Raw genomic sequence first — 19715 nt, 5'->3', positions numbered from 1 at the left:
TTTGAAGGGAACATAAATCAGCACCATCTCTCAGGGTGAACGTAAATATAGTGCAAGAGGACTTGATGTACTTGTAGGAGTGAAACATAGAAGTCTGCAGACACCATAATTGAAGTTAAATTGTAATGCTGGAGAAACTCAGCAGGTCAAAGCATTTATATCATACCTGATCGAGGCAAACAATTTTAATTAAAGCCTTTATCTGCGATATTTGCAGCTCTTCTGACCTGCTGGCATTTATACTACACACATTCAAATTTATTTTGTAGTGGAAGTGTTTTAAAAGGACAGACATGTTCTTTTTTCTTATCCCCTGGACTTCACGTCCTTGTTCTATTTTGTATCTCAGATTTCTGTGGTACTTTTCCCATTCAGATTTGATATTTTTAAAGATCTTAAACCTCAGTGATGGGGCATTTCTTCTAAATGAACATGCTCACAAACATTTTCATTTCTTCTTGTAGAAGCTGATGGTAATATTATTTAAGTGTGCAAAATGTAAGATCTAAAATGCATGGTATAGACTCAGTGGAATAGTTCCATTGCAAACTGGCTTCATTCTTTAATAAGCACTGAAGATCGAATCTTGATTTAGGGTGGAGTAAATGTCTGATCTCTGAGAAAGGCTGCCCAAACACCATTTGAAATAAACCTGTGTTTTACATAATTCTGTTTGTCTATTGGAACTAATTAAATTTAAAGTTTTAACTTAGTTATTACAAATTCTAAATTTGTGTGACAGCAATTCTTTCAGTGGGAATAGTTGAGCAGAAAGTCCTTTAGGACTTTTAGGTGTTTGAGTTCTAATACAGCCCCTAATTTACCTCCTGAATGCATCTGAAAATAATTAATTACAAGAATTCTTAAATATGAATTGTCTTTATTTTTCATTCAATTGGGAACAGTATTTTTGTTTCTTCATAATTATTGTTCAAAGACCAGTTATTTAAACATTTGTGTAGCATTCAGGTCGAAGAAAACTGCTTTCTTGTCAATTGGGATGTTAAACTATGGATGGATTATCTTTCTTTACACGTAACCTCACAATCCCACCCCATCGGCTCTCTCCCTAAAATACATCGATGGTCTCAAACATTCTAAGGGTAGCAGAAATCTGTTAGCAGCTATTTTCTGTGCTTCAGGCCTGCACCAAGAGTTATATTGACTTATTTGGAAAAGCACTACTGATTTTGAGTTTAAATATGCCAGATTGCATACTGCTGCAGGAGAAACAAAAGGTTCAAAGCAAAGCTGATGTGTTCTTTTAGTCCAACTACAATCTAATTGGTGGACAAGGGGGTGGAGGATGTGCAGAGGTAAGGCTGTGTATGGTTGGGTGGCTGCATAAATCAAAATTTATTGTCATGAACGTGTCTCAAAATTCATTTTTTTGCGGTACAAAATTGCGATAAATTACATTTATAAAAAAAAAAAATCAGTGCAAAAGAAGAGAAAGCGAGGGGGTGTCTGGTGCATTGTCTATTCAGAAATCTGATGGCAGAGGGGAAGAAGCTGTTTCTGTACCATTGTGTGTTCATTTTCAAGCTCTTGTACCTCCTTCCTGATGGTAGAGTAAAAAGAGGGCATGACCTGGGTGGTGATGGTCCTTAAGGACAGATGCTGCTTTCTTGAGACACCGATTCTTGTATATGTCCATAATAGGTTGAAGGTTGATGCCCATGAAGATGCTGGCCAAGTTCACCACTCCAGTCTTTTTCTGTCCTGTGCATTGGCACCTCCATATCAGACAGTAATGCAACCAGTCAAAATGTTCTCCATGGTAAATTTGCAAGCCTTTGCTGACAGACCAACTCTCCTCTGAATCTTAGCTGCTGGCGACCCTTCTTTGTGATTGCATCGATATAATCGCCCCAGAATAGTAATCAACCAGAGTAGATGAAAAATGAACAGTAATTTTGATTATTTTGCATAAGTTTTCTTATTGAAAATATTTAGCCAGTATTGTTCTCTTATCCTTGTCACAGAATTTGTATTGTGGACATGTGAGTTTTGTCGGTTCAGCTTTTTGTTGGTCCATTTAAATTGAGCTTATAATCAATACTGATGCTTAATTCCAGTATTGAAGGATACATGAAACGGAGACCCAGGCAATCCTTTCACGTGAATGGAAACGATTCCATTACACTTTTCAAAGAAGCAACAGCTCTCCCTCAAGGGCCTCACAAAAGCAGATAATTTATCATTTGACTATTTTCTTTTTGTGACCCCCTTGCTAATTACTTATTATTTACTGTGTTTAACTTGACAAACGCATATGCCGTTTAGTTTCTTTGCACCATAAAATTGGGGGAGACGAGTGCTTAATGCACACATGCACTGAAATTCACGCTTGCTGCAGCTACGCATGTATATAAAATATACTAATAAGCAATAAGTAAATTAAATTATGACATGAGGAAAAAGATAAAGGATTGATTAATATTCAGTTACAGTTAGTGCAAAAACAATTGTGATACTACAGTAGTGCAGACAGATCCTGGAGTAATGTCATGTTAAGGGTAGGAAGTTCAAGAACCTGATAGCTGTTCGAGGGGTGGGGTAACTGCTCTTGAGCCTAGAGGTACTAGATTTCAGGCTTCCCTACCTTCTGTCTGAAGGAAACAACGAGAAACGAGCATGTTGAGGGTGATAGGGATCCTTTATGAAGTTAGGTGGTTTCTTCAGGCAATGCCTCAGTGGTTAGGAGGTTGGTCCTTGTGATGGACTTGGCAAGATTTCGCACTCTCTGCAGCTTTCTGCATTTCTGGGGTCTTGAGCTTGCAAACCAGGATTAATTGTGTAAGACTTTTATTTTGTGTTAAGAGAAATGCTGCATATTTCACCAAGAAATGAAATTAGGCCAGTTTTGGAAAGTAGTGGAGACCGGAACCAAGTGTTCTCTAAATCAGCCATTCTCAGAGGGAGCTGTATGCACTCCACCCCGGGGCCCCAGCACACTTAAGATGGGCCACAAACTAAAACTATAAAAATTTTTTTCTGCCATCGGCAGAAGTACAGAAGAAACCAGAGAGAAGGGGGCTCATAAACTTCGGCAGAGTCTGAATGGGGCCATTGTCAAAAAACACTTGAGAATGGCTGCTCCAAGTTATGGTTTTAATGTTGGTAGGTTGACATCTTGTAAGAGAGCACAGTAACTGCAGTAAACCCATTAGATTTCAAAAAGTAATCAGAAAGCTGGATAAACGGGGGATGGAAATTGATTATTATAGCGAGGCATTGAACCCTCTTTTAGAGTTTATTTTCATTGAAGTTGATGTTCAGAAGCAGAGAATAAGTCACAGCTATGAGGAGTGGATAATTTTTGTTGCAACAAACACTGCAGGTGAAACAGCATCTGGTGGGGGGGGGGGGGTAGAAAGAAGGGTACTATTTTGTTTTAAGACTCTGCATCACTACTAACACTTTCTATCCTTATTTATCACAAGACCAGAATGCAGCTTGGTTCAGTTGTGAAAATCTTCTGTTAGATCCTATCTGGAGAACTTCATGATTCATTAAAATTAGACCTCAGTTTTGAGTTAATTCAGGGACAGATCCTATAAACTTGCCCTCTTCAGGTTGGAAAATGGAATGGCCATGTATTTTGTATGTTTAAGTTATGTAAAATTGATTGACGAATTATTGAAGCCCTATTTTATTTGGGAAGTCCATGTGGTGATATGTAATTACACCACTAGGGCACCAGGGGTCACTCTGGCGACCTTGTCTATAAAGCAGTCCAGAGCTACAGTCTAGCCTTCCAGATTCGTCTTGCAGAGAGACAAGACCTCTTAGTGTACATATTAGTTTATTAAAGCTTTCTTGTACTCGCACCACTGGTATGGCTATTGTCAGTACAGTCCAGAAGAAGTTTTGAGGTTCTTCAAATTAGAGTGAGGTCTTTGAGAGTAAAACGAGGGATAATTTTGTAAAATGGAGTTGAGTGACTTGTGATTGAACAGTAAAATGTGATGGGCTTACTCCATTCTCTGTCCCAGTTTTGTGGGATGTTGATGTCACTGTCAGGGTCAGCATTTATTGACAAGGCTAACCATGAATTGAATGGCTGTAGTAAAAACACAAAGTGCTGGAGAAGCTGTCCTTTATGTAGCTAAGGCAAAGATACATAACTGACATTTTTGGGCTTGAGCCCTTCATCAAAGTTTGAGAAAATGCCAACAAGAGTAGGAGGGGGGAAGGAGGGGGGTGGCAAGGCTGGAGAAAGGAGAAAGGAGGGAGGGGACAGCAGCAAAGAAGGGGATGGCTTTGTGGATGAACAAACTGGAAAGACAGGAAAATGGGGGAGGGGGAAGAAAAGTCAAGGAGGTTTAATGGAAAGGAGTAAAGTCCATGTTCATGCCATGTGGCTGGAGGGTGTCCAGATGAAAAATAAGGTGTTGTTTCTCCAATCTGCGGGTAGTCAGGGTGAGACAGTACAAAAGGCCATGGACAGACATGTGAGCGCAGGAATGTGACCCGGAATTGAAATGGTTGGCCATTGACAGGTCGCTGTGGTTGCAAACGGAGCAGAGGTGCCGAGCGAAGCAATCTCGCAGTCTGCAACCACCCTCTCTCTGCTAAAGAGAATGCCACAAAGTGTGCACTGGATGCAGTAAATAAGTCCTCTGGATGTACAAGTGAAGTGTTGCTTCATGTGAATGGCCTGTTTGGGGGCCCGTGGTGAGGGAGGACATGTGGGCGCAAGTGTTGTACCTCCTGTGGGTACAGGGGAAGGGGCCGGGGGTGCAATGGGTGGGGAGGGATGAGGGAATCGCGGAGGGAGTGGTCCCTGCAGAAGGCCGAGAAGGGAGGAGAGGGGAAAATGTGTCTGCTGGTGGGATCCTATAGTAAATGCCAGAAATTACCCCAGATAATATGGAGGCTGGTGGGGTGGTGGATGAGGATTCTATGCTTGTAGAATTTAGTGCTTATTGGGACATATTGGAGTGGTGGTGGGGGGTGGGGGGGGGGGGGAGAGGTAAGAATAGTGAAATGCCAACCATACTGGTGAGTCTGGAGGCACAATGAAACTGGGAAAGAATGGTGGAATTCCTTCCATGGAACAAATTGGGGAATCTGTTGTGTTGGCGATTATCCTGGAACCTTCTAAGTTGACAGTCAGAAAAATGTTGCCTTTTACTGAATTCTACTTTTTACTGTATATTTATTAAATTAATATCTCATTGAGTGGGATTCAGGCGTTTTGCTCTGAATTGATGTATCGCACATCTGTTTACTTCAATCTTTGACTTTATAACTTTACCCATTGTTGCAGTAACCTTACAAATGCATCGATTTTTCTCATTAGTTCCATCTAAATTTAAATTTAGACATGCATCACGGTTAATAGGCCCTTTCAGCCCACAAGCCATGCCACCTAATTACACCCACTTGACCTACAGCCCCCCAGTATGTTTAGAATGGTGGGAGGAAACCAGAGCCCCCAGGGAAAATACATGCAGACACTGGGAGTACATACAGATAACACAGGATTCAAACCTCAGTCCTGATTGATGGCGCTGTAACAGCGTTACACTAACTGCAACGTTAACCATGCTGTCCACCATAAAGCCTACATTATATTGGCTGGGAACCAAAACCAGGCCTACCCCGTGGCAGGCAAAAATTCTACCATTGAACCACAATACAGCTTGGGGTATTGATTCAGTGAAGGGATGCAGTGGTGCGAGCTGCCGCCAGTATCCTTTGTGAACCAAGATGGTGAGTGCTTTGGGTATGTTTTATCAGGATGAAGTCTGGTCCTGTGGTGTCAGAAGCCCACCTGCTTCACTTCACCTCCTGTAACCGTGGAGGGGAATGAAGAATTTATAGCAGCTGAACATAGCAGAGTAGGAATTCCAATCTCTGCACATTTACTGCAATTGAGATCCGTTCATGTGCCTGTATGGGTGAATTGTACATAAGTGGGCCTTAAAAAATTTTCTATTTTAAAATGAGGGAGAAAATATCTGTCTAGCAATAGTATTAGCCAGATGTATTGTTGCTTGCCTAGCAAATCAAAAGTTAATATCACAGTCCTGCACGTTTAATAAGCTTTGAGTTTCCATTTCAGACTCTCAGCAAGTGGTTCACGTCATTTCATCAAGAAGCCAGGATTGGACTGAACATGACGTTGCCATGGACGCTGGCCCTACTATTATTTACCAAGATGTTTCGGGGGAATCTCAGTCCGCGACTTCCACCATTAAAGCACTGCTCGAACTCCAGCAGACAGGTTGGCAGCATAATATTATTTATTTTTACAGTTGCTTCTCTTGTCCTATAAAACTGTAGGAATTGCCATGATGGTTGAAAACATCTGGCCACGTCTTACTCCGCCAATCCACATTTTAGCTTGTGCACCTGAAGATTGAAGTAAACTGCAACAATCTAGTGGCTTTTGGAAAATATTGTTTTTGTTGACCTAGAACTGTAGCAATAGGGTCACATCCAGCCACACTCTTCATCATTAAACACTCCAAAGTTCCTCGATCCCAGCAATCACTCCTTGCACACTGTGGTACCAAAATCTTCTCCCTTTTTTGCCATTTAATTTTAAAATTTAAAGTGCAGTGTCCATTGATGCTTCTCAACAAAGAAGGGACGTGGCAATTTGTCTTGCATTTATCCTTTCACTTGTTTTTGACATTTGAAGTCTGTAGGTGGTTACCTACAGTAGTCATATAAATATCGAGGAGTAGACGAGCTCAGTGACTGGCTACAATAGCCAGTGCATTGAGGATGTCACTGAGATCAAATGCTTCACAACCAGGGCTAACCAGAAACCATGGTTGGATGCAGAGGTCCAGGCACTTCTTAGAGCTTGTGATGCTGCCTTCAGGACAGGAGAAAGGAGTCCTTCCATTTTATTCAGCCAGGACTGAACTCTCCCATGCAATCCGGCAAGCAAAGTGGGGAGATACACACAGAAGATGCACAGGCAGCTGTGTGACACCGGTGACATGAGGTGCATATGCCAAGGGATCAAGACTATAATGGAGTTGAAGAAAAAGGGGTTGAAAAGGAGAGATTCAGCAGATAGCAGCAGATTGGGCAACTGAAGCAAAAGTGAAGCAAAACTTGCCTTTCAAGAGAAGCACTTGTGTATCTGCAGGATTGATTTTCTGCATCAGGTGCTCTCTTCTGGCCTTCTCTACATTGGAGAGATGGTGCAGAGTGGGAGATCGCTTCATTGAACACTTTCGCTCTGTCTGCATCAGTGACTGAGACCTCCTAGTGGTCAACCATTTCAGTTCTGTCACACTCCCACACTCGCATGTCTCCATGGTCTCGTGCACTATCCCACCAAGACCACCCATAATTTGGAGGATCGACACCTGATTTCCATCTGGGCATTCTCCAGCTGGATGGCAAATTTCTGATAACCTACTCTCTTTTTCTCCCTCCCTCCCTTGCCCCCTCCTTCCCTTCCCCCATCAGCTCTCCATCCCCTTCCCTCTCTATTCACCTAGCCATCCCTCCTACCCTTACTTGCTGCTGTGTACTCCCTCCCTTCTCCACCTATTACCTCCTGCCTTTGTGAGCACGACTCTTTCCCCGCCAACCCTTTTATTTGGACGCTTGCCAACATTGTGTTTTTACTACAACCATGGTGTCTGCAGACTTTCATGTTTAAGATCATATAGTCCCTGATTGAACTTTCCCTTAGACAATAGATGCTGGAGTATATGGCCATATATGGCCAGCACAGCCATATATCGGATCATGGCTGATCTTTCCCTTTCAATAACCAATCTCAGCCTTATCCCCATAGCCTTAACTCCCCTGCCCACAAGAGCCTTATCCAACTCTCTCTTAAATCTGTCCAACAAATCCGCCCCCACTACCCTCTGTGGCAATACATTCCACAGACCCACAACTCTATGGGTAAAAAAAATTCTCCTCATTTCTGTCTTAAATGGCCTTCCCTGTATTCTTAAATTATGCCCTCTAGTCCTAGTCTCACCATCATTGGGAACATGTGCTCTGATTTCACTCTGTCAAGTCCTTTGATAATCCTAAATACCTCAATCATGTCTCCCCTCATCCTTCTAAATTCCATCGCATATAGTCCAAGTCTTTCCAACCTATCCACATATGACAATCCTGCCATCCCGGGAACTAACCTTGTAAACCTGCGCTTTACTCCCTTTATAGCAAGTATGTCCTTTCTTAAATATGGGGACCAGAACTGGACGCAATACTCCAGGTGAGGTCTCACCAGGGCCCTGTTCAACTGCAGGAGGGCGTCTCTACTCCTATACTCTAATCTCCTCTTTATGAAAGCCAACATACCGTTCACCTTCTTCACTGCTTGCTGAACTCGCACACTAGTTTTCAGTGACTGGTGTACAAGAACGCCCAGATCCCTTTGCATTATCCCACTCCCTAGCTTAACTCCATTTAAATAATATTTTGCTCTCTCGTTTTTGCCTCCAAAATGGACAACCTCGCATTTACTCACATTAAACTTCATCTGCCATTTTTCCGCCCACTCCCCTAACCTGTCCAAGTCCCCTTGCAATTTTCTGACATCTCCTCGCTCTTTACACTACCATCCAGTTTAGTGTCATCTGCGAATTTGCATATGTAGTTATTTATCCCCCTCATCCAAATCATTTATAAATGATAAACAACTGAGGGCCCAACACTGAGCCCTGCGGGACCCCAGTCATCACATCCTGCCATCCAGAAAATGACCCGTTTATTCCAAACCTTTGTTTCCTATTTCTCAACCAATTATCTATCCATAACAGCACCCTACCCCCGATACCATGCTCATAAAGGATACCTTTGTAAACTAGCCACTTGTGTGGGTCCTTATCAAAAGGTTTCTGGAAGTCCAAGTACACCACATCCACTGGCTCTCCCGAGTCCACCCTCCTTGTTACGTCCTTGAACAATTCCAGGAGATTAATCAAGCAAGATTTTCCTTTAAGGAACCCATGCTGACCAGCACCGAGACTATTATTCCTTCCTAAGTGTTCTGCTATTTCACCTTTAATGATGGATTCCAAAATCTTCTCCACCACCGACGTCAGGTTGACCGGTCTATAATTTCCTGTATTCTCTCTCCCTCCCTTCTTAAAACATGGTACAACATCAGCCACTCTCCAGTCTGCAGGCATTTCCCCAGAATCTAAAGAACTTTGGAAAATGTCAACCAGTGCTTCCACAATTTCCAGAGCAACCTCTCTAAGCGCCCTGGGATGCAGCCCATCAGGCCCAGGGGACTTATCAGGCTTCAGTTCTAACAATTTGCTCACAACCACCTACTTCTGGATCTGAATATTCATCAAATTCTCTGCATCCTTCAGTAATTTCACCAAGTCCCTAGATACTGCTGACCCCCTACCCCTATTCTGATCATAACTAAATCCTCCTTGGTGAAAACAGATGCAAAGTAATTGTTAAATTCCTCAGCCATCTCCATGTCCCCATTGATCATTTCACCTTTCTCTGTTTTCAAGGGCCCAATTTTGGCCCTAACCAATTTCTTCCTTTTAACATATCTGAAGAAGTTTTTGCTATCCCATTTTGTATTACTTGCCAATTTGTCCTCGTATTTCATTTTCCCCTCCTGAATGACTTAGTTTCTCTCTGTTGGTTTTTAAAGGTCTCCCAATCCTCTAACCTCCCACTCTGCTTTGCCATCTTATACTTATTTCTTTTAGACCTGATACTGCACTTGATCTCCTTTGTCAGCCACGGCTGCCATTTGCTCTTCGTAGAGCCTTTCCTTCTCTTTGGAATAAATAAATTCTGAATCCTGTGAAAAATGTCTATAAATACCTCCCATTTTTGCCCAGTTGTCCTCCCAGCTAGAATGTCCTTCCATTTTATTTTGGATAGCTCCTCCCTCATTGCAGTATAGTCACCTTTGTTTAGCTGTAGCACTAATGTTTCTGACTTCCTTTCCATTTGCAGATTAAAAGTTATCATACTACCGTCACTATTATCTAATGGCTCCCCTACCTCAAGGTCCCTTATTAACTCCACGTCGTTGCACGGTATCAAGTCCAGAATCGACTTCCGTCACAAACTGCTCCAAGAATGTATCTTGCAGACATTCAATAAACTCATTCTCTATCTTTCCCACACCTACTTGATTTTCTCAGTCCACTTGCAAGTTGAAGTCACTACCACTCTGACATGCCATTTGAAATTCTTTATTTATACTGATTCCCACAAAGTATTCCGGCTCTAGAAGAATTCTGTTTAAAGATATCACCAAGTTAGGAGAAATTATTTGTTAAGAATTTGTCTCTGATTTGTTAGACAGGATAACCAAGAAATATTCTCTCATAATTCACCAGAACTAAATCTTCAATTTAACTTCCTCTGATGCATTGAAAGTTGTCCCATTTATTTTAAATTTAAATTTTTAAATTTGGACAAACAGCACAGTAACAGACCCACGAATCCACCCCTGGCATGTTTCGAGCAATTGTTGCTCTGAGCTATTAATCTTTACAAAATAGGGAAGAAGTGATATTTTCTTCCAGAGTTGTCAGTCTTTGGGGCTCTTATCATGGTAGTGGAGGTCTTTGAATATTTTAAGGCAAAAATGGAGTCTTAATAAGATGGTGAAAAGTTACCTGAGATGGATAGGAAATATGGAAGTATCCTTCAGATGGATAACCATGATCTTGATAAATAAGGTGGTAGATCAGGTTTGAAGGGCCGCTACTTTTAATTTATTATTTTAATTCTATTGTAGTTTCCCCGTATATGGCATCTTCATGCTCTGAAATTTCTATGGCTTGAATGGCCTTTCCATAACAACATACATAAAATTACACATTTCGCTGCCCTGTAATTTATGTAAAAGTTATACAGTAAAGTTCCTGGTATACTGCGCCCATGGGGATTGGTAGATGCCAGATAAGTGAGTGGGGATAGCATAATTGGCAAACTAGTGGCAAGGCATGCCTATTTTAAACCTGTATTTTCCACCTATTTATTTTCAGTTGCTTGAATTCTGGATAACAGGGGTTTTACTGTATTATATGTTTACAATGCTATTTGTTTGTAATGATGAAATCCTCATATATCTATATATATATATATATATATATATATATCTGTGTGTGTGTGTGTGTGTGTGTGTGTGTGTGTGTATGTATATATATATAAATATATATATATATATATATATAAATATATATATATATATATATATATATATATAAAATATATAGTCCAGCAGGAATCAGTGGACAGTGGTATCTAGTAGCCCCAAAATGGACAACCTCGCATTTACTCACATTAAACTTCATCTGCCATATGGTGGTGACTTGACCATGTAAGGTTCAAAGAATCTGCGAGAGTTCCTGCTGGCGATTAGTTGCTCTGTGACTCCTACTGAAACATTGGCACATGCAGTGTTTAATTAGAATTGGTATTGATGAGAAGCAGAGTCGGGGACAGAAACTCTCTTTAGTCATTTTGTCATTTGGCGCAGGAAAAGAAAAACTGGAGTCTAAACCCCGACAGCCAACAATTGATCTCAGTCAGATGGCAGTTCCAATCCCGATGACACAGGAAAAGAGACCGTCTCCGGAAAGCCCAGCCATCACTGCGCTCGATTCGGAGCTGGCTTCTGAGTACTTCAGCTCTGGCAAGTGTTTACCTAAAACAGTTTTAAAAGATATTCTAAATTTAAGCTCCGAGCTCGATTATTATTTATTTGTCTGGCTTCTTTCTATACAGACATCACAGACCAAACAGAAGTATTCTCTTTCAATCACTTTTTGTAGCTTCACACCACAAGGTTATAGTCTGAGAGGCTGAGAAACTGTATAAGCTGATCTAGTGCCTGGTTATAATGGAGCTGCAACAGAAATTCATCCTTTATTGCCAATCCAATGGTAACCTATTTATGCTATTCCCTGTATTTTTTTAAATTCCTGATAAAGGGCACCTGTAATGTTGGTCACCCTTTACTTCCTAAGGATTCTGCATGACTGACTTGGTCTCTCCATCCACCACAGTTGTGTATTGCACTCAACCCAGGTGGATTTTCTTGTTGAACTCTATGCTATCCATTTGTTCCTTTTGACAAGAGTGTGTCTAATGAAACTAAGCTCTCTTTGGTTCAAGAGCAGCAGAAAGAGCCAGCCAAGGATTTACTGATCATCCACCAAGAGGTTTGGAGCCACTGGTACTGGGTAATAGAATTAGGTTCAGGTGTGACAATCCCTTCTATCTCCAAATTCTTAACACTGCGAATAAGTATATCAAGGTAAACCATGTTCAGTGTATTTGCATATTTGGCATATTCCATGCTACAGTTGCCAACTCTCCTCTTATCTGTTCTGAAATAATACAGAACTGGATTCTCATATATTTGCCAAAGGTGGATTAAGCAGGCTGAATCATGAATCCTAACAAACAGAATTGCACACTATTCAAAATATTTTTATTTCTCAACATTGGTCTTGTGAGGTAAGGTTAGCAGAGCTGGGACTTTTCCCTTTGGAGCAAAGGAGGATGAGAAGAGACTTATTCGAGCTCTACAAGATCCTGAGAGGCATAGATAAGATGGACAGCCAGTGCCTTTTTCCCAGGGCAAGAACAGCAAACACCAGAGGACATGTGCACAAAGGGAAGGGAGGGAAGTGCAGGGGAGACATCAGGGATAAGGTTTTGACACCGAGTTGTGGTTGCCTGGAATGCGTTGCCAGGGGTGGTGATGAAGGCTGAAACATTAGGGGCATTTAAGAGACTCTTAGACAATCACATGGATGGAAGAAAAATAAAGGGCAAGGAGGTAGGAAGGGTTTTGGTTCTATTTTTTTGGTAGGAGTATATAGATCATTACATCATCGTGGGCCAAAGGGCCTGTACTGTGCTATAAAATTCGATGTTCTGTGGTTATCAGCAACAAATTGCATATGTAAGCTATGTTCCCCAGTTCTAGATTGTCAATGGAAACAATTTTCTTCCTTCTAATCTATCCTTTTCATTATTTTGTGTTTCTCTAAGATTCCCTCATTTGTCTGAATTCCAGTCAATTCCATCTCTCGAATCAACATGGTATACCTCCTTGGGATGGTTTCTGCTATTGCAGTCTTCTGGAGATAAAGATGACTTATTCCCATTTTAGTTCTTGGATTTCAGGTTTTAAAAAAAAATTTTAAAAAATGTGGTTTATGGAACAAATGTGGAACCATATGGAACTGCTTCTGCCATTAATGCTGGGGTTGTGAATGCTTAAGACAAAGGGACACAAGACTTTTGTCAAACCAAAATCACTCGTAAATTGGAGGAGGAACACCTAATTTTCTGGCTGGGCACTCTTCAACTAGATGGGATTAAAATCAATTTCCCTGGTTTCTGCTAGACTACTCCCTTTCTTCCCCATCCCCCTCCTCCACCTTCCCTCTCCATTCACAGAGCCCTCCCTCCCTCCCTCCCTCATCCCTTTGCTCCCACTCCCCCCACCCCAGCTTTGTTCAGGAACCTGCCTACATTTTGCTCATATGTTGATGAAGGGCTCAGGCCCGAAACATTGGTTCTGTATCTTTACCTTTGCTATATAAAGTACACTGTTTGACCTTGACCTGTTTAGTTTCTCCAGCATTGTGTTTTAACTTCATTCATGGTGTCTGCAGACTTTCATGTTTTTACTCCAAGGCTTTTGTTGCCACTCTGAATGTTCCTTCTCCATTTTGAGCAGCCACAGTGCCATTCTCATAGCTCTGATACTTCCCAGTTCCAGTGATCCTTAACCTCGGGCTCATGGAGTTCTACAATATGGACATAGACCCAGCAGCCCAATGTTTCCATGCCATCCGCACTAGAACCAATGGCCTGCATTCAGCCCATATCTCTCACAGCCTTTCCTAAGTATGTGCATGTTTAAATGGACAGGTCCCTCCTTCTACCTCTTCTGCTGGCAGCTTGTTCCATATACCCATCAACCTCTTTGTGAAGGAGGTGTCCTCAGGTTCCAGTCTCTCCTTCTAATTTCTGATAACATTCTCATGAGCTTTCTCTGCATCCTTTCCAGCTTAATTATATCTTTCCTATAGTTGGGTGTCTAAAACTGCACACATGCTCAAGTGGGGTCTCACCAGCTGTAACACGATGCCCCTGCTCCTATGCTCAAATGCCCTGACTGATGAAAGCAAATGCCTTTGTCACTCTATCTGCCTGCGTTACCACCTTCACGGGGTTATGTACCTGTACTCCAAGTCTCTTTTAGAGCAATCCCCAGGAAGGACCATGTAGGTTCTGCCCTAGTGTAACAAAGTGCGTATTTCACTCTTATCAGAGTTGGATCTTTCACAGTTCAAGGGTAGCCCAATTAGTGTAGTGATTAGTGCAACGCAGTTACAGCGCCAGTGATCGGGACCAAGGTTTGAATCCCACACTGTCTGGAAGGAGTTTGTACGTTCTCCCCATGTTTACTTGGGTTTTCCCCGGAGGCTCCGGTTTCCTTTCACCCTCTTAAAAACGTACAGGCCTTGTAGGTCAATCGGGCGAAATTGAGCAGCATGAGCTCATAGGCCGAAAAGGTCTGTTACAATGCTACATTTTTTTTTCTAAATCTGGATTCTGATGTAATACTAATCTTTGCTGCACCTATTACCATTTTGGCACCATTTTCAGATTTACTAATCATGCTAATAACCACATTGCCTTCCAAGTTGTTAATATCGATGAACCCATTCTATTCTTGGATGTCACTCAAGTGACCATTACGTATTTGGCTGCACTGAAGAATCCATCCATGTCGGGATTATCAGTGAGTTGGTGGATTTCCTACACTCTTTCCACCACCACCCAAAGCCACTGAGGTTTTGCTACATTTTGAGTTCTGAATCCTGGCTCAATCTTTGGAAACTCTACCACGAGTCTCATTGTGCATGTTTTCCTTGATGGACCTTCAGTTCCTCTGATCAGGGAAGAGTGACTTTTATCTTCATAATGAAGGGGGAATCATTTTGACAGTAAGTTCTACGTCAGCACTTGGCAGCACGTATGGGTAGGAATGCAGACCACAGCTTCACAACTCACTAAAGAACAACCTCATTAGAACATTCGCTGGTTTCCTGAGGAAATGTCCCTTCAAGCACAAAGTGTGAGGAAGACAGCAGTAAGGATAAACTTTACTCTTAAATTAGTATCTGGACGTCGCTTTCACTTCCTGCCTTTTCAGCATGTACCCTGCAGTTTTATTATTCACCTCCTTTTGTTGCTTGTTACTGACGACCCATTCTTTACAATATAGGGAAAAGCATCAAACCTGTGGTCTCCAGTTCGAGTGCAGGTCCTAGTGAAGTGGCGTTAGCTTCACTTCTATCAAGCGGTCAACAGCGGCAGCCCGCACAACATTCCACAGGTGTGAAATCAGTCCCGGTATCCTCTGCGATCGCTGTCACGCACATTCTACAACAGGTAATTACGTCTCGTATATTTTGCCCAGCCTGTCATCAAATTGCACTGCCAGTGGGACTTTTTTTTTCTTCTCTGATTCTTTACATGTACAGAGTTTATTTGCATTTATAGAAAATGGCCCTTTCAAGAAGCAGAATGCTCACCAGGGATCCTGTGAATATCCTGGGTAATTTCGACACCACTTGCTTTTCCTATTGCTTGGACACTGGAATTCTTTCCTGTCCTCACAGGAGGAACATAAACCTAGCATGGGGAGCTGCTGGATTGTTGGCTAAGTTCTATTGCTATTACCCGGTGCAGCATGCCATGTCTGACCTGGTGGGATAAAGCCTAATGGTAGGTTACAGACATCGGTCACCTGAGGAAAACATGTTTTCAGTAGGTGCAAATGCAACACTTAAAGGCATTTGGACAGGTGAGGAGAGAGGAATTTGGGCCAAATGCAGGCAAATGCATCTTGCTCTCAGGCATTTTGGTCATTGTGGATGAGTTGGGTCTAAGAACCCGTTTCTATGCTGTACAACTCTGCAGCTCCCCGTCAGCCACGAGGGGTTTTGTGTGTTCTCAGATGGCGAGCGAAACTAATGTGGAAGCTGCAGACTGCGTTTTCAGATGGATCAGGAGGAATGTGATGGATTAGGCAGGCATTTTGAGATAGTAAGCTCCTTCCTCTGCTACCACAATATCTTCCCAATGTATGGTCGTGAGCTTCTGAATACCATCCCAAATGCTGCTTCCCCTATTTGAGTGGTCATGGGATAGGCATTTCCAAGAGGGAGTAGAGATGTTTTGTAATTTCCAGAAAACTTTAAGCACATGTTTGAATCTCTTCACTGTATCTCTTTTCTGTGCAGAAATTCTGCCTGGCCTGCAGGAAAAATATTCTCAGTGTTGTATGTGATGACATGACAATATATCTGAATTTTGGATAAATCTGAATTTCAGTAATTTTTGTCCTCCAACAAACTTGGACAGTGCATCCATGATATGTGTTTGGTGTTGGGCATGTGAGCAATGTATTCAGTTCATTATAACCAACTCAGGGGGTAACTAGCGTCTCAGTGCTGGGGATGTTGACTTGGGGGAGGGTGTAGGGAGTTTGTGCTTTTCCATTTGGGGTGCCATTGGCTCAAGTTGTATTGTAGTCACAGGTAATGACTGCTCAAGATATTACATCCTCTGTTCTGATAATTTTTTTAATATGAGCTGTTTGATCTTGATAATTTAAACCCAACATCTGACAAATCTTCCCCTCTCCTCTGCTTTCAGCAGGGACCACCCCCTCTGAGACTCCCTTGTCTACTCATCCTTCCCCACTAATTGTCACCACGGTACCTACCCAAGTGACCACAAGAAATGCTACACTTGCACCCACACCTCCTCCCTCACTTGTGAATCTGCAGGTGTCATCTACTGCATCTGGCGCTCGTGTTGTGGCCTCCTCGACATTGGAGAGTTGGATGCAGGCTGGGAGATTGCTTCATTGACCATCTTCACTCTGTCGGTCTGTGGCTAACCACTTTAATTTCAAACGACATTACACATCAATATGTCAATCCATGGTCTCGTGCACTGCTTAACTTAAGCTATTTACAAATTAGAGGAACAACACTTAATAATATTCCATCTGGGTTCTCTCCAACCAGAACGGCATTAGAACCATAAAACTTTACAGCACAGCTTCGGTCCTTCTAGTCTGTGCCAAACCATTTTTTTTTTGCCGAGTCCCTCTGACCTGCACTTAGTCCATAGTCCTTCATATCTCCCATCCATGTACCTGTCCAAATTCCTCTTAAATGTTAAAATTGAATCCACATTCACTACTTCAGCTGGAAGCTCATTCCACACTCCCACCACTCTCTATGTGAAGGTTCCCCCTCATATTCCCCCTAAACATTTCTCCTTTCACCCTTAACCCATGTTCTCTGGTTTGTATCTCACCTACCCTCAGTGGAAAAAGCATATCTAAATTTACTCTGTCTATCCCCCTCATAATTTTAAATAGCTCTATCAAATCTCCCCTCATTTTTCTACGCTCCAGGGAATAAAGTCTGAACCTGTTTAACCTTTGCCTGTAATTCAGTTCCTGAAGTCCAGGCAACATCCTAGTAAACTATTTTTGCACTCTTTCAATCTTATTGATATCTTTCCTGTAGTTAGGTGACCAGAACTGCACACAATACTCCAAATTTGGCCTCACAAATGTCTTATACAACTTTAATATAACATTCCAATTCCTGTACTCAATTTACGTAGGCCAATATGCCAAAAAGCTCTCTTTCTATCCTATCCACCTGTGTTGCCACTTTCAGGAAATCGCGTAACTATATTCCCAGATCCCTCTGTTCTATTACATTCCTCATTGTCCTTCCAAAGTGCAACACCTCAAACTTGTCTGCAATAAATTCCATCTGCCATTCTTTTTTCAGCCCATTTTTCCATCTGGTCCAGATCCCTCTGCAAGTTTTGAAAACCTTTGCTGTCCACAACGCTTCCAATCTTAGTGTCATCTGCAAACCTGTTGATCCAATTTACCACATTATCATTCATATCATTGATATAGATGACAAACAACAATGGTCCCTGCATTGATCCCTGAGCCTCACCACTCATCACTGGCCTCCAGTCTGAGAAGCAATTATCCACCATTAATCCCTGGCTTCTCGCGTCCAGCCATTGTTGAGTGAAGTTCACTGCTTCACCATGTATCACCTGACTAACTTCCCATGCGGGACCTTGTCAAAAGCCTTTCTAAAGTTCTTGTAGACAACATCCACAGCCTTTCCTTTGTCAACGTTCCTGGTAACCTCCTGGAAAAAAAACTCTAAGATTGGTTAAACTCGACCTACCACACACAAAGCCATGTTGACTATTCCTAATCAGTCCATGGCTATCCAAATAATTGTATATCCAATCTCTTGGGACTCCTTCCAATAATTTACACAATCCTTTATCCGGACATCTAAAATCCGGAAAGCTCCAAAAACTGGCATTTTTTTTTCCTGGTGCTGGTACAGTGGAGGGAGAGAGAGAGACGGCAGTGTGACTCGGGTGCGGAGGAGAGAGAGAGACCCCAGTGCAACTGGAAGGGGGTGGATACAGCAGCACAATTTGGGTGGGCTTAAATCTGGGGCAGTTGGCTTTTGTTCTGAAATCTGGAACACGCTGTCCCCCAAGGGTTCCGGATAAAGGATTGTGTACTGGTACTGACAGCAGGCTTACCAGACTATAACTTCCAGGATTACTTTTGGAGCCATTTTTAAACAATGGAACAACATGAGCTACCCTCAGATCCTCTGGCACCACACACATGGCTAAGGACATTTTAAATATTCTTCAATTTCTACACTAGTCTCCCCCAAGGTCCAAAGGATTATCAACTTATTAACATTTGTTAAACCCCTTCCCCTAGTCTCTTTCGTTCCCCATCACTCTCCTTTCCTCCGGTTCCCCACCCCTTCTCTTCCCTTCCCTCTTCGTTCAGAATGCTACTGCTTCCCTTCACTTCTCAGCTTTTTTCCCTTCTATCCTCCCACCTAAATTCACCTATGTCTCCCTATGACCTCTTACTTGATAGCCTGTGTTCATCCCCTTTCCCCTTCCTCTCCTCCCCCACCTTTTTAAAAGGCACCTGCCTACTTTTTGCTCATACCTTGACAGAGCTCAGGCTTGAAACACTGGTTGTCCTTTACCTCCGATAGATGTTGCATAATGTGTTGAGTTTCTCCAGCTTCATTGCGCATTGCAGAGGCACTGAATTGCTTGTTGTGTGTAAAAGAAAAACAGATTCCATATTCTTGTAATCCCATTCATAAAATGTGGCACTGTCTGTAAGGAGTTTGTATTCTGCGTGGGTTTCCTCCAGGTGTTCCAGTTTCCTCCCACCCTTCAAAAATGTGCAGGTACTCCCCGATATACACCCGTGTTCCGTTCTGGATGACCGGTCGTATCTCAGAATGGATGTATGTCGGGGAATTGCCCTACCTGTGATACTGGAGTAAACTATTGGTTTTCTTCCATTCTCCATCTCCGAATCCTTCTCATTCTCTCTGTTGCTGTGGACCCTGAACGCTCTGCTGACCATCAGAATATTGAGCAACAGAATCAGAAAAAATGGGACACAAGCAGTTAAAATGTGGTGAAATATCTCAATGTGGCAGCCACCAAGGCCAGCTCTCGTGAGAGGTTGAACACCAGCCAATATGACAGCCATCATAGGCCTGATTTTTACTGTAATCGTGCAAGTTTTCTATTTAAAACAAAATTTGGTTGTATGGTGCTGATGGACGTAAGTCACATAGGTTGCAAGT

The 19715-nt window shown here is 42.3% G+C and overlaps 1 protein-coding gene across 10 annotated transcripts in view; it reads left to right on the top strand.

The window, feature by feature from the left end:
- The window catches only part of emsy (EMSY transcriptional repressor, BRCA2 interacting), a 101349-nt gene that overhangs the window by 64481 nt on the left and 17153 nt on the right, over positions 1-19715 (top strand). For all 10 annotated transcript variants that reach the window (XM_069892116.1, XM_069892114.1, XM_069892111.1 and 7 more), the window contains 3 exons: positions 6074-6235; positions 11465-11620; positions 15239-15405. In XM_069892116.1, the coding sequence (XP_069748217.1) occupies positions 6074-6235; positions 11465-11620; positions 15239-15405 (485 nt within the window). The remainder of the gene's footprint in view (positions 1-6073; positions 6236-11464; positions 11621-15238; positions 15406-19715) is intronic.

Source organism: Narcine bancroftii, chromosome 7 (assembly GCF_036971445.1).
Source record: "Narcine bancroftii isolate sNarBan1 chromosome 7, sNarBan1.hap1, whole genome shotgun sequence".
In the NCBI taxonomy this organism is placed as follows: Eukaryota; Metazoa; Chordata; class Chondrichthyes; order Torpediniformes; family Narcinidae; genus Narcine; species Narcine bancroftii.
Note: the sequence above shows the minus strand (reverse complement) of the source record. Positions and strands in the feature narration are given on the sequence as shown.